Genomic DNA, 12,750 nt, shown 5'->3' on the forward strand with positions numbered 1-12,750 from the left:
CTATATTCTTCAAGCCGTGACAAATCAAAAACCAAATTTTTAATCAATTACAGTCACTCTAAGAAGAGTCACAGATTAGACGTAACAAGACACAACCCAATCAATGATAAGCCGAATTTGTAGGAAAAAAGGCTTTTCGAATAAACATGACCCTCGAACGATTCAATAATACTGAAACGATGTGTAACAGAGTAAAACAAAAAGTTTAATTAATTTCAAATCTAAAGCCCACTTTATACAGATAATACATTTAGTAAGTAGTAATAGTACTCAAATCTTAGAACAGCACATCTAGTGATAGAAATAAATGTCTTCAACGCACTTAGCGGCTACCATTTCGCTCGAGAAACACTGATTATATGGTCGGAGGAAAACTTTTGAACACAACATGTTGTTGGTGCCACTGTTTTTTTTTTTTGTTTTTTTGCCCATTTTCTCGGTTAACATTCTGCCCCGTATTGCGTGGCTTGGCTGACTAGTATATGTGTGGAATGTCTATATACTGTAAATTTCGATTCTTTCGCACATTTTAGGCGTCCCTAATTCGCAGAACCGTATATACACTATTGACTATTAGAATATAACAACACAAATATCAAGATAGCGGAACTCGGTCTAACTTGCTGGAACAGCGACGGTTATCTAATGTTTCATCAGTTCATCCATTTAGTGGGAATTCATCGCCATTGTTTTTTTTTATTTCGATACAGCTACTAGGAAGAGATTTTGAAAATCTCAGTTGGCGACAAACAACCGACAAAAAATACATTTCAAATAAAGAAAACAAACTTAAACGCATATTTGTGCGTATAACTTCGACCGCTTGCCGCACTACCCGTTCACTACGAGTACTACAGTCTGCTCGGATCACAGACAAATGCTGGGGGAGGGACAAAATGGTGATCTACGGGAAATTGTTCGTCCGATGATTTAGGATAAGTAAACTGCTAGTAAGACTATTAAAACGATCAGTGTTATTGCAACGCACACGGCTATCAAGATTTTTTTCTGTAAAGGAAAAGAGAGAAAACGAAGAATAAAGAAAAAACGAATGGGAAAATTCAATTAATGACTCGACAAGTGCTACAACACACACACAAGCACACTTTTTGTGGGTTTACAGACGTCAACGGCGTGAGAGATGGTGTGGATGACGGGATACACTGATGACCGCGATGATGATAATAGTGATGATGATGAAGATTATAGCGACAGCACCGGTTAGGACGACGACGTTTAACACTTATGAAGAAAAAAGTCATTGGCGTAACTAGTTCAAAGACGGATAGTAGGTTGCAAGCGGAACAACTCTTGGTTTGGTGTTTTTTGAGATTATTTTTAATTACAATTTAGTTTCCACTTTTTCATCTTTCGCTTTTCACACCCTCATTCTATGAAATCCTAGTTACGCCGAAACAACGAAACACACCATCGGAAAGACACAGCAAGGAAGCATACCAAAGCTTCATTTACAGCAACCACAAGCTGATATTCTATAGTAAGTTCCAGTCAAAGTAATGGGTCCGAAACGCTGTCTATTTACTCCCGGGTGGCGGGGCGGGTTCGGCTTGGCGTGAAAGTTATTAGCCGCACAGAAATATAGTACCTTCAGTGAGAAAAAAAAGAACAATTTGTGCACGCCAAGGATGGCAGAAGGAGACACATAAATGAGCACACAGGCACGTGCATACACAGATACAGCAGGGGTGGACAGAGAAAGAAAGAGAAGAGAGGGACTTAATTTACACAGGCCGCACGGTATCAGGCAAAAATATTTCCTCTTATCGCGAGTCATTTTCACACCACACAGAGAATGAATATTTTTCATGCCTGTCTATTTCACAATTTCGATTTCTTTTAAATAGTGGGAGAGGGCGGACAGGACCAGCCACCCACCAAGCTTATTTGGATAGCTGGGTGCCAACCCAAGCAGAAGTGTTCGAATCGCGTCGCAGACGAATTTTACAGCTCATCCGATTCCGCGAATCGTGAAAGTTTAATAAAGAAGGAGGTTAAGTATAATTTATGTTTTCATCGTTCAACAAACACCAGACATTGGCCAGCTTAATTACAGATGTGGAGATATAGTTTTTTTTTTTCGGATGTTCAGGTGTTACTAAGAGTATAAAAAACATTGATTCGAACAGAACTTTTCGAAAAACTAGTTTGTCGTTAAACTGTATGAAATCAGCTTTTGTTCAAGTTAGAAAACGGTTACTTGTTGATTCGAAAGTAAATCATTTTTCAACTTACTTTTCACCGGAAACATACTTTTTGAAAGCATATTGAACATTGGAGAATTTATGGTAATTTGGACGTAGAACTACGTCTATCAGGAAGTTAGGCTACATAGCGGATTAAAATGAAATCGGAATAAGGGGAAAGTATATCCGATTTCAAATGCTGCAAAGTCAGTATTTTTCAATGAGTTTCATTCGTTCTTGCAGCAATCGATTGAAAATCATCTATGCATCCACCCAAATGCAGATAATTGTAGTTTGATTATTCAAACTACTGCACTACTTAGAATTGTCAAGCCTTGTTGAAAGGAAGAAGCATTTCACTAGTAGATGGCGACTAAGACAGTCCTAGCGGGGGCCTAGTGTGGTTGGTAACGTCTCCGCCAACCACGCTCGACGCCTGGGTTCGAATCCCACCGCCGACATAGGTGTCGATGGTTGTGAGGTGGCGTGATCCACTCACAACCAACCCAAACTGGTCTAGATTCAATCCTAGCCGACACCGGGAGATTTTCTGAGGCGAAAAATCTCTGGGATCACGCCTTCCATCGCATGAGGAAGTAAAGCCGTTGGCGCCGGTCCGTTAATAAACGGGTCGTGAGTTAGGGTCCTGGGTGTGAAGTCGCCTCCCTGGGCGTCGGTGATTGGCCACAACAGTGGCGGAACTAGACCGACGGAAAATAAGCGAGAATAAAAAAAAAAATAAGACAGTCCTAACTAAGCAGCAACAGTAGCGACAGCGCCAGTGTCAACAGTAGTGGTAGCAACGTCAGCGGCAGTGGGAGAGCTAGCCGACCAACATCGCTAACCACGAACCACGGGGACCACAGCTGACGTGGAACTACATAAGGTTGTTTGTTACATCACTCAAAAGTTTCCTGGAAAATAGCCAAAGATGGCCAAATATTAGTTTATATGAGTATTACCAACCTGGATGAACAGTTAACGAAAGTTGGACAACGAATTCGGAAAACACCGAGTACCAAGAATTTTATAATAGATTCTGTAAACTTATATAAAAAGTACCCAAATTTTTATTTAACTTGTACGTCTAATGTTTAAATTTTTCTTGACATATTTCTGCCGAAATTTTATTGAAATCTATAGTAAGGATAAACTGAAGTGAAGTTTTTTGAAATGCCAAGACGTATTCAATGGACCAGTTTCTTCAATGAACCACTCGTCAAATGACCTCAATTTTACTGGAGCGCTTTCCTATAGTGGACCACTCGTGAGATTAGCTGAATTTCTCTTAACATAGGGTAAATAAACCTATAGTGGACCTTTTGCCTATAGTGGATCACCCGCAAGACTAACCCAATTTATGCGAAAACTCAAGGAAATTTCGGGAAACATCCTATCAAGCCAGTCTGCATCACAAACATTTATAAATTCCGATTTATGTTAAAAAAACTTGAGTTAATCTGATAAGTGGTCCACTACAGGTTAATGAAGCAAAGAGGTCCAGGTTAATTTACCCTAAATCGGAATTTTTCAAATGTTTTCTCGTGATTCTTAGGGACCATCCACATTTCACGTGGACAGATTTTTAACAATTTTGACAATATTTGAACTCCCCCTCCGTGGACAACTGCCCATATAAATTTTAAAAATTTTGTATGGACCGTGGACATAACACTGAAACCACCAATTATAAACAATGAACTTCAACTTGTTATATGTTTGAAAGCAGTTGAAGATGATACGAAGACATCAATACCAGAGATCTCGTGATCCTGCTTTGAAAATTATTTTTAAAATTTACATCAGATTCACTCTCTTGCAGAATGAAAATTTTATAAGAGAAGTTAAACAACTAAAACCATATTCAAAACCTTTCTGAAAGCTTTCAAAGGTTCTTAAGTAAGTGAGATGTATTGAAATAAAGTAGTCATCACAAAAGTATGATCAAATAACCACTTGGGAAAATTTGTTGGCGAGAATTTGTAACATTCATTCTGCTTTGTGCTATGTTTCTACCGCTCACAGAAAAATAATACACTCACTGCTTACACCACAGCGTCCCCGTGGTTCTGTGATTAGGGATGTCGGTCGGCTAGCTCTCCCACATGGTTGTGATATCGGGTTCGATTCCCGAACAGGTCAAGGAACTTTCCGAGCTGGAAATTTTCTCGACTCAGCACTGGGGCACGGTGCGTCGTTGTACTTACCCTACAACATGCAAAATGTGCCGAGAACAATACCGATAACGAATTCTCTCAACTAATCTAGTTGATCGAGACCGCATTAGCCCCCAGGATAGCGTGCGATATTGTTTTTTTTGCTTACACCACAGCTGAGCGAAACGAGAGTGGTTAATCACTCTAATGAGAATACACAGAAGTACACCGTGGTGATCACTGCGGAGTCGATAGTTCGATAGTATTCGAAGAGCAAAAAAAGATATTCTCCTACATGCTAGTGATTCTCTGAGGAGAAGTTTGCTTTTCAGATTAACTAGTTAGATAGTCTGACAATCTGATAGATTATCTGGTCAAACTAAAAGTATCTTGGGCTCAATCTTATATAATATTTTTACTTCTAATCTATCTGATTTAAAACCAGGATGTGAGAAATCACTGTTTTGTGACTGTACAAGTATTTCCGTTAAAGAAAAAGCCTTCGTGTTCGCAGCCGGCTTGCAGTGGAAAGATTTCTTATAATGCATCAAAAACACTGTAATTTACTTTTCCTCGTAAGCCAAGAGTTCCATTTCTCAGACCCACCAATAATCCCGTTGTTAAGATGACCGGTGTGGCGTTGAATTATCAGACCATTTTTTCACCAAGTAAAATACTTAGGACTAATCTTATCTTCAAGTAACACATTGAGAGTATCCAATCACAGGTGATATGTCCCCTATGTGGCAAAACACACAATTTGAACCATTACAAATTTTAAACACCATTTTGACCGGCGATAAAACCGGCTTAATTTGCCTTGTCACTGTCAACTCAGTGCAGGTAAACGTTCTTCTCCACTGCAAAATTGTTTAATCTTTTGCAATCAAAAAAGTTCTACCAACCGTGTTAGCTATTTAAAATTAATCAAGCAAAAGTTGATCGATTTCGTTACTGCAACTCCAGCGGTTCACCACTAATCCGAAACTCCACCCACAGCCAAACGATGTGCAACAGGCTCCGGTGCGTTCGTCGAAAAATCCGAACGAAAAAGCTATACATTCCACAAATCCGGCCCTTCCAGGAACCAGCACCAAAAAAGGTAGAAGAGCCTCACAGTGAGTGAAAATAATTACCACCCAGAGGGTCGTTTTTACTGCCAACGCCACACTTCTTTCATTGCACTGTGCACTGGTAGTGTTGGCGTACTGCTGCCTGCGCTAAGTGTAACGACAGAAAGACTCGAGTACGAGTAGGGTGACTCGAGCGGTGAGCTGCACAGAATTTATTTCCAATTTTAGCAGTGCACAGGACACGACCGGATCCTAGTAGGATGTATCCCCGAGGTTGCGGTTAAAATATGAAAACAGCTTAGCGTGTTAAAGAAACAACTTTATTTAACGATAGTTTTAGATCTAAAAATGTTTTAAGCTTGCAATCGATAGTAACTAAATTGCTGCAATTTTACGTGAACCTATCTATCTCAAATGTAGACCAGGGCTGGGTTCCATGCGGTTCGTTTAAATGTGAACTTAATGGATATACATTAATGCTGTCTGAAGAAATTAGCAAACGGATCATATCAGTACTCCCACGACTAAGCGCAAGCCCAGGCCACAAAATTTTGCACATCACAAACGCCTACATTATAGCAGCGCCGGTCGTGGTCGTAAATATCAAAAGGTCAAAGCTTCAACAAAGCAATAACAATTTTCTGCACGTTGAATGTAACGAGAAACTCGCATCATATTTTAGGCATTTCATTTTCAGTTTGTATTAGTCTTCAAATCAACCGCACCAAATCATGGCTCCAAAATTCTAGGAAATGAAAAGGAAATTCCCGATGCATCAAATGGTTCAGCTTTAGTAAGGTAGACGAAAAACCCGTATTATAATCACCAACATCAGCTGTTAATGAAAGGATGGGAAGCTTTAAAAGACTCCGAACGGAACGACGAAAAGCAGCCGATTTAGCAAAGTAAATCCCTCGGGCACTGACACCGATGATGATATTGTGTTGCTTTTCACTCGTGCTTCCGAAGATGGCTTCCCATGAAAAAGGTGCAAACCTATATAAAGCACGGAAATACGGCTCTGAATAAGTGTGATTATACTCTCGAACGAAGGACGCAATCCTTTTATTTCGAAGCTTAGCCGGTAAAACTGCTATCTATAGAATACATCTCAATCGATCATTATGTGGAGTAAATCTCTTCCCCGCGTTCGATGCTGAACAGTTCGTTCCCCCGAGCACTTGCTTGAGGGGCGCATCCCATGCCACAGGTCTATCGTTTTAGGAATCAATGTGAAAGGGTAATACAGCGGGAGCTATATTTCTCTCGTTATCGTAAAGGTTTGGGTTCAGTTTTCTTTAGAAACTTTAATTGAATTTTAACGGCACGTGCATCAGCAAGTTCTTGGAGTTTTGGCAGGTGAACGTTTTTAATCATCCAAATCAATTCACTGACGGTTTTTGATTTTTTTTGTGGAGTGTCAATTTTATAAAATAGATATTTGTTTCGAAATGCAGACCATTTCTCCTCTTTACTCGCTACTGAAACTGACCCAGTTGAATATTTCAACAATTCTATTGGTGATTTAGTTATTTCATTCGCCAAGCTGAAGAGCGTCTGTCAGTTCATTATCAAAACGTGCGTGGACCGACATGAAAGTTTTTTGTTAATCATCGTTTTCTGGGAAAAATCTGTTCCTAATAAGGTCTCAGTACCGTAGTTCAAAGCTAAATTTTATTATCGTCTTCAGAAAGGATGATTTATTTTCTCAGGTTTAGGATAACTTCCATATAAGCTAATCGATTATATGCTTCAGTAAAACCGTTACGAATATTTTATTGTTTTAAAGAATATATATGAGGTGTCTGAAACATTTCCATTCTTTAAAACTCTGTAAGAAACATGTTGATTGATAATAGGTTATTTAAATATTGAAAAGCCTTGATCCTGTTGAAGTTCAACAGACTCAACAAAAAATGTTGGCATCCGTACAACCCTATAACACAAAATAAGTTCTAGAACAAAACCAACAGATAAACTATTGTACAGTTTTATACTATTAACACCAATTAAGAGAATTTTGCAAAGCATTTTTTTAAAAGATGCAAATTAAATAATTTTTAACTTCGCAGAATAATAGATTCAAGTTTTTTCAACATAGAAAAAAAATTATTCAGAACAGAAATATTCTTCTAAAAAAATTTAATATCCCTCACTGACCAACGTACTTTAATAATTGAAACAGTAGATCGCAGCGGCTTTAAATAATTAAGCAAGCAAGATAATTGTTTTCATAACGAACACGAACCGATATCGTATTTAGTCAAATAAATTGAAACTCTCCCAATACCAACACCAATAATGCGAAGCAACGAACATAAGTTATTAAAAATTTTAGAAATTTTAAATTAGAAAGTTTATTAGCTACTATACAATCGATTTTGATATTTACAGTTTCCGAAATTATCGTTTACATCATCCTGAAGCTCTGCCAAAAGCCTTCAAAATAATGAAATAATATCAATAGAAATCAAATCAAAACGATAAATTCAACTCTCACCAAAATTATCAAATTCCACACCAGAAACTACACTCAAAGTTAACTGTTAGTCCGGTTAATAGTATATCATAGCCACCCTTAGATAGGGTGCAGTTGGTTTAAAGAATAAGAAAAAAGAACAGCTAAAACAACCAGGTTCGGGACTACCATCCGAGGGAAAGAAACCCACAGTGGCAATCCCTCTGCCTGGATGCGCATTTTAGACAAAACTCATAAATACCTTTCTTGCTTTGGACATATACCGTTTCGCAATAACCAGTTCCTGATGACCTTGCGCCACATAGTCCCTACTTTGCTCAACGTGGTACTCAACCCGGTCCACCAGCTCTCCCTTTGGTGCGATGTTGTTGTTCGGGAATGCGGTGGCGACGACGATGAAGGACCCGCACAGATATCGGATTGCAGATTCGACGCCGAGCGGGATTTGGGCCGCACAGCGATGATGTTTATTTTACGACGGTGGATTATGGGGGTTGAGGAGGTTTGTGAGGATTGTGACGGGTTTTCACACCCGGGCAAAGTTTCCAAGGAGCGAAAGTGGGAGTGTTGTTGTGTTTGCAGCGAATGAACGGCATTAACGCCAGCTCGGTTCGTAGCGACGGGTGAAGGATATTTACAGCAGCGAGAAGCAGCCGAAACACCGACAGCCAAACCAGAGGACGTCACGTGACCAGGCCGGTTTTCAGAAGAAGAAATACTCGCAAGGACCCGTAGGAGAAATAGATACAGAGAGAAAGTTGTAGCAGTTGTTGTTTCGGTTTGATTCAAACACCATTAATTTGTGCAGCATCCAGTAGTGAACGGGTTAGTCAGTTATTTTCGTTAGTGCGGGGAGCGAAAATTATCACGCAATGTTTATTACGAGGTAAGGCACGACGCCACGTGCATTTTATAATCAGTGATTGTTAGTTACCATAACCCGATGTAAAATGAGCAATATTATTTGTGTTCAGTGATACATGAAAACGGAACAGGGAGAGTTAACTCAATTCACGGTCATATGACGTGATACATTCACCGTAGGTTATTTTTGCCGAGCACCGAATTTGTCACATACAGCCGTTATTGTTATTAGCGCATAAAACAAACAAATTCATGTTCATAAATATACATAAACGGATAGCAGTAGTAGAAAAAGCAAGAATTGTACAAGCAAGCATGCAAGTTACATCGAGTAATATATGTGCAATGGTTTAATATATAGTTTAACATTAGCCAGTTCATTCATCATGCAGTAACATACAGCAGTAAATATTTATAAGCCATTTAGAAAAAAAAATGAATTAAAGGTTTTCACACAAACACGAAATTACAACACAACGGGGAAAAAGAACGAAAAATCGTTCACAGCGAGCGATTACGGTTGACGGAATAAGGATCATCGGGAACGGGATAATCAATGTTGGGTAACGTACGGATACGGTGGGATCCAAAACAAAAACGGGTAATGAAACGAAAAAAGAGAAAGAAAAAAACACACATTAGTTAAGAAGTCGTCATGTTTACTCACCCGGCGGGCTTTGCTTTGATATTTAAGCGCTTTCTTTGTGTCTTGTGTCGCTGTTTGGACATAATCCATTGCGTGTTCGACATGGTATTCTATACGATCAATCATTTCGCCCTGTGTGTGAGAGGAAGAGGAAGAAGCAACGTAGAGAAGAGACTGTTTGATGGTAATGATGGTTCTAATTTTTTTTGTAGTATGTTTCTGCATGTCTTTCCATGCGACCCATGACTTATCGTTTGTCCAACAAATAGCAGCACGTTTGGATTAAGAATTCTTTGGATTTTCCCGTAATCGATTTAGAGAAGCGTTTTCTTATTGAAAGGGGGCACGGAAGGGAAATAGGGTACGTGAGAGAGAAAAAGACAGCGGGTGGTAGATTTATGGTTGAATCGAGTTTGCCAACAGCTACTAACATCAAACAGAGAAGATGTCAACAGTTGTCTTCACAACACAGGAAGTAGAGACAGTTTACAACACATTTATAGCGAATTTCTTTATTCCACTGTGTGCGGGCAAAACTGCCGAGGAATAATAAAACGTCATCGCCATTTAATACGCAAGAGAGAAAGAGATGCCAGATAATTGTTTACGAACTTAGCACGTGCGGTGGTGGGTTGAAGCTGACAAATTTTACAGTGCGCTTCGGGCAGCACGGCAGGTCAAAACTGGGTCAAAATCGAGCGAATAAAGAAGGGTTTTGACAGCAGTTAGTGCGCTTCCAGGTCAAAACGAGGTGAGCTGGTGGAATAAAGAAATTCGCTATTAGGCAACGATATATTAACAGAAGTAACTGGACAAAAATATTTCTGGACTACATTTAAAGACGCGAGAAAAACAACGGAACTTTTCATTCAGTTTCAAGGGGAAAGGTGGAAGAGTGATGTCTCGTAAAGATTCTATAAACCTGTAATCTAACTTTCTGTATTTTTTGCAATTTTATGGGATTTTAAATCATCCCAGAGATCCGACAGAAATTTTCAGTGCTGTTCAAGTCGAGACACACCATGCGTCGCCTTCCATTATTTGAAATATGGAGGCACATGGTGACTTGCAGTATCTCCATTTTCGCAGTTTGGAGTTTTTCTTTTGGACTAGTCGATTCTCATGGAAGTAATGATTTTATTGCAACCTGTGTTTAAAAGGCACAAAGAAGGTAAAATATTTAACCTGAGGTAGTTGGTAATTCGAATAGAAACAAACAAAAACTACGGTTGCAACCTTCAGTTTGAGAAAACGTTCGGTTGATTTCATGAGTACATTTTTTCAAATTATGACCAGCTGGTAGAAAATAACAAATTGACGTTTCTAGACATTTTTGCATTTTTATTTTGAAATTGAAACTTGAGAAGCATGACATTGATGTTGGCTATTGTGAAACAGATAACGTCAAGCATGTGTAATCGATTTTTTTTTTTTTTTTTCATTTTAACTTGATGAGTAAGAATCGTAGTTCAACCATTGAAAACATTACAAAACATCACAATATTTGCAAACTTATTGCGATCAACTCATCTTTCCCAGCGGAACCCCCGTTGACGCTAAAAGGATCCTACAACATACACATTTACAAACACTTCCAACATCAAGTAGCTGATATATGAGTCATTAGACAGGATACTTATTGTAGTATTTACTTAAAATTGATAGGACACAATAAGAAAAGAGACAGAGACAAATATAACGGCGGTTACAACAGGAGACACAGTGGAATTCGGTTTGTTACTTTGTTTGGTTGTTAAACTTTCGACTTTTCGAGTAGCTACAGAAGACGTTGTTTTGTGCGTCGATTTTTTAGCACACATATATAAGAGATAGTGAAGGAGAGGGAGAGAACATTACGTCGAATCTGCTCGGGCGTTAGCTTTGTCCGGCGACAGGACCTCCGGTGGATGTCGATTCGTCGTTTTAAGCCTCCAAAGTAGCGCTTGAGGATCAACGCAAAGTCCTGACTGCACGCTCGAGTCGAGGTGCAAGTCGTGTACAGCATTGTTGCATCCCTCAGTTCGGGATGCTTGTTAGTACCTATCTACCATGGGTTTGGCTAGTAAATTGCTAGGAGGTAGAGAGGCCAGCTGTGTCAAACAACACCATCGAGGGAGGGATTAGCTGACTCGATGGTATTGGAACAGCTTCTTTCCTATTTCAGTTGGGTTTTGAATGCTATACTAATTGCCTAAGGGGGGGAAACTAGAAACACTGAAATATTTGAAACAAGATAAAGCTTAAAAAAGAACAAACTGTTGCATATAAATATAACAATAGGAAAAAGAAACAGAAAAGCTAGAGCAAATCTAGATATAAATACTCTAAACTATTTAAAACTTTCACTTTATATTTTATATTGGAATTATTCCCCTATTCAGCCGAGTTGTTTAACAGCACACGATACCGTTTTTCCCATTATTGAACAAATCAAATCGCAAAAAAAGAAATAAAATGTTGACACGGTATAAAGAGATAGTGCAATAAAAAGTAATCGTAATTGCTCACGTAGCTAGTTGGCAGACAAAAAAGATGCATGGTGTGTATTCGGTTTTAACCCGCGAAACCGATTGGCTGGGAACGGATGGCGACGAACGGGAAATGATAAATAACGAGTAAATTAAATTAAACTGGGATAAACCGTTGGCGAGAAAGAAAACGAATTGCTGGTGAAAATAAATTGGAAGCACCGTACACGTGGTCACGTCAACGAGCGGACCAGAAGACGAATTTCGGAGCGATTTTAAGCCGATTGTAATCCGGAAACAAGGCTAAGTGCTAGTACCCTAACTCATCGTCACAGGGTGAGGTGACTATTACCACTAATTGCTTGTTATTGACGTCCCGGTAGAGCAATCGTTTAAATAATTTACCGCTTATGTCATGATTTCAAATCCCGAGCACCGACGATTATTGTAGAACAGATAAACCGAGAAATAAAACATTAAAGCTAGGACGGCTCGACAGGTACCGCGAAATTCCTGGCGATATGCAACATGCGAAGCAACGGCATCATGCAGATTTTATGGAAAACCACCATTCCCAACAGCACAAGCAACGGGTTATATTTATCCTGAAACAATTACTTTTTCACGATGAAGGTGAGAGAATCTATCCGCTGAGAAAACGTCGAAAAGGAGCGATAGTAGGATACTAAACGAATACAGTTTAATCATTCAGGAAATGTGATTAGATCGGGAATTAGCAGGTTCAATTGCTGCTGGGTGCTGCATGTAACGCAAACTCACTTTTGTGCTAAGAACTCGACACAGGATTGGCTGCATTAAATGTCTCCCGGTCTGTTATTCTATGTTATAAGTTGTGGTTT

The 12,750-nt window shown here is 39.2% G+C and overlaps 1 protein-coding gene across 10 annotated transcripts in view; it reads right to left on the reverse strand.

The window, feature by feature from the left end:
- Window positions 1-12,750, reverse strand: part of LOC129724695 (syntaxin-1A) — an 88,907-nt gene that overhangs the window by 18,195 nt on the left and 57,962 nt on the right. For 6 of the 10 annotated variants that reach the window (XR_008727945.1, XR_008727946.1, XR_008727944.1 and 3 more), the window contains one exon: window positions 9,444-9,554. Coding sequence is in view for 4 of the 10 variants with exons in the window: in XM_055679812.1 (XP_055535787.1) it covers window positions 9,444-9,554 (111 nt within the window). In the remaining 6 variants the exon portion in view is untranslated. Of the gene's footprint in view, window positions 1-184; window positions 1,009-8,153; window positions 8,265-9,443; window positions 9,555-12,750 lie in introns of those variants that run through there. The other 4 variants (XR_008727943.1, XM_055679815.1, XM_055679814.1 and 1 more) reach the window with 3 other exon arrangements.

The sequence above is a fragment of the Wyeomyia smithii genome, chromosome 2, assembly GCF_029784165.1.
Source record: "Wyeomyia smithii strain HCP4-BCI-WySm-NY-G18 chromosome 2, ASM2978416v1, whole genome shotgun sequence".
Classification (NCBI taxonomy): domain Eukaryota; kingdom Metazoa; phylum Arthropoda; class Insecta; order Diptera; family Culicidae; genus Wyeomyia; species Wyeomyia smithii.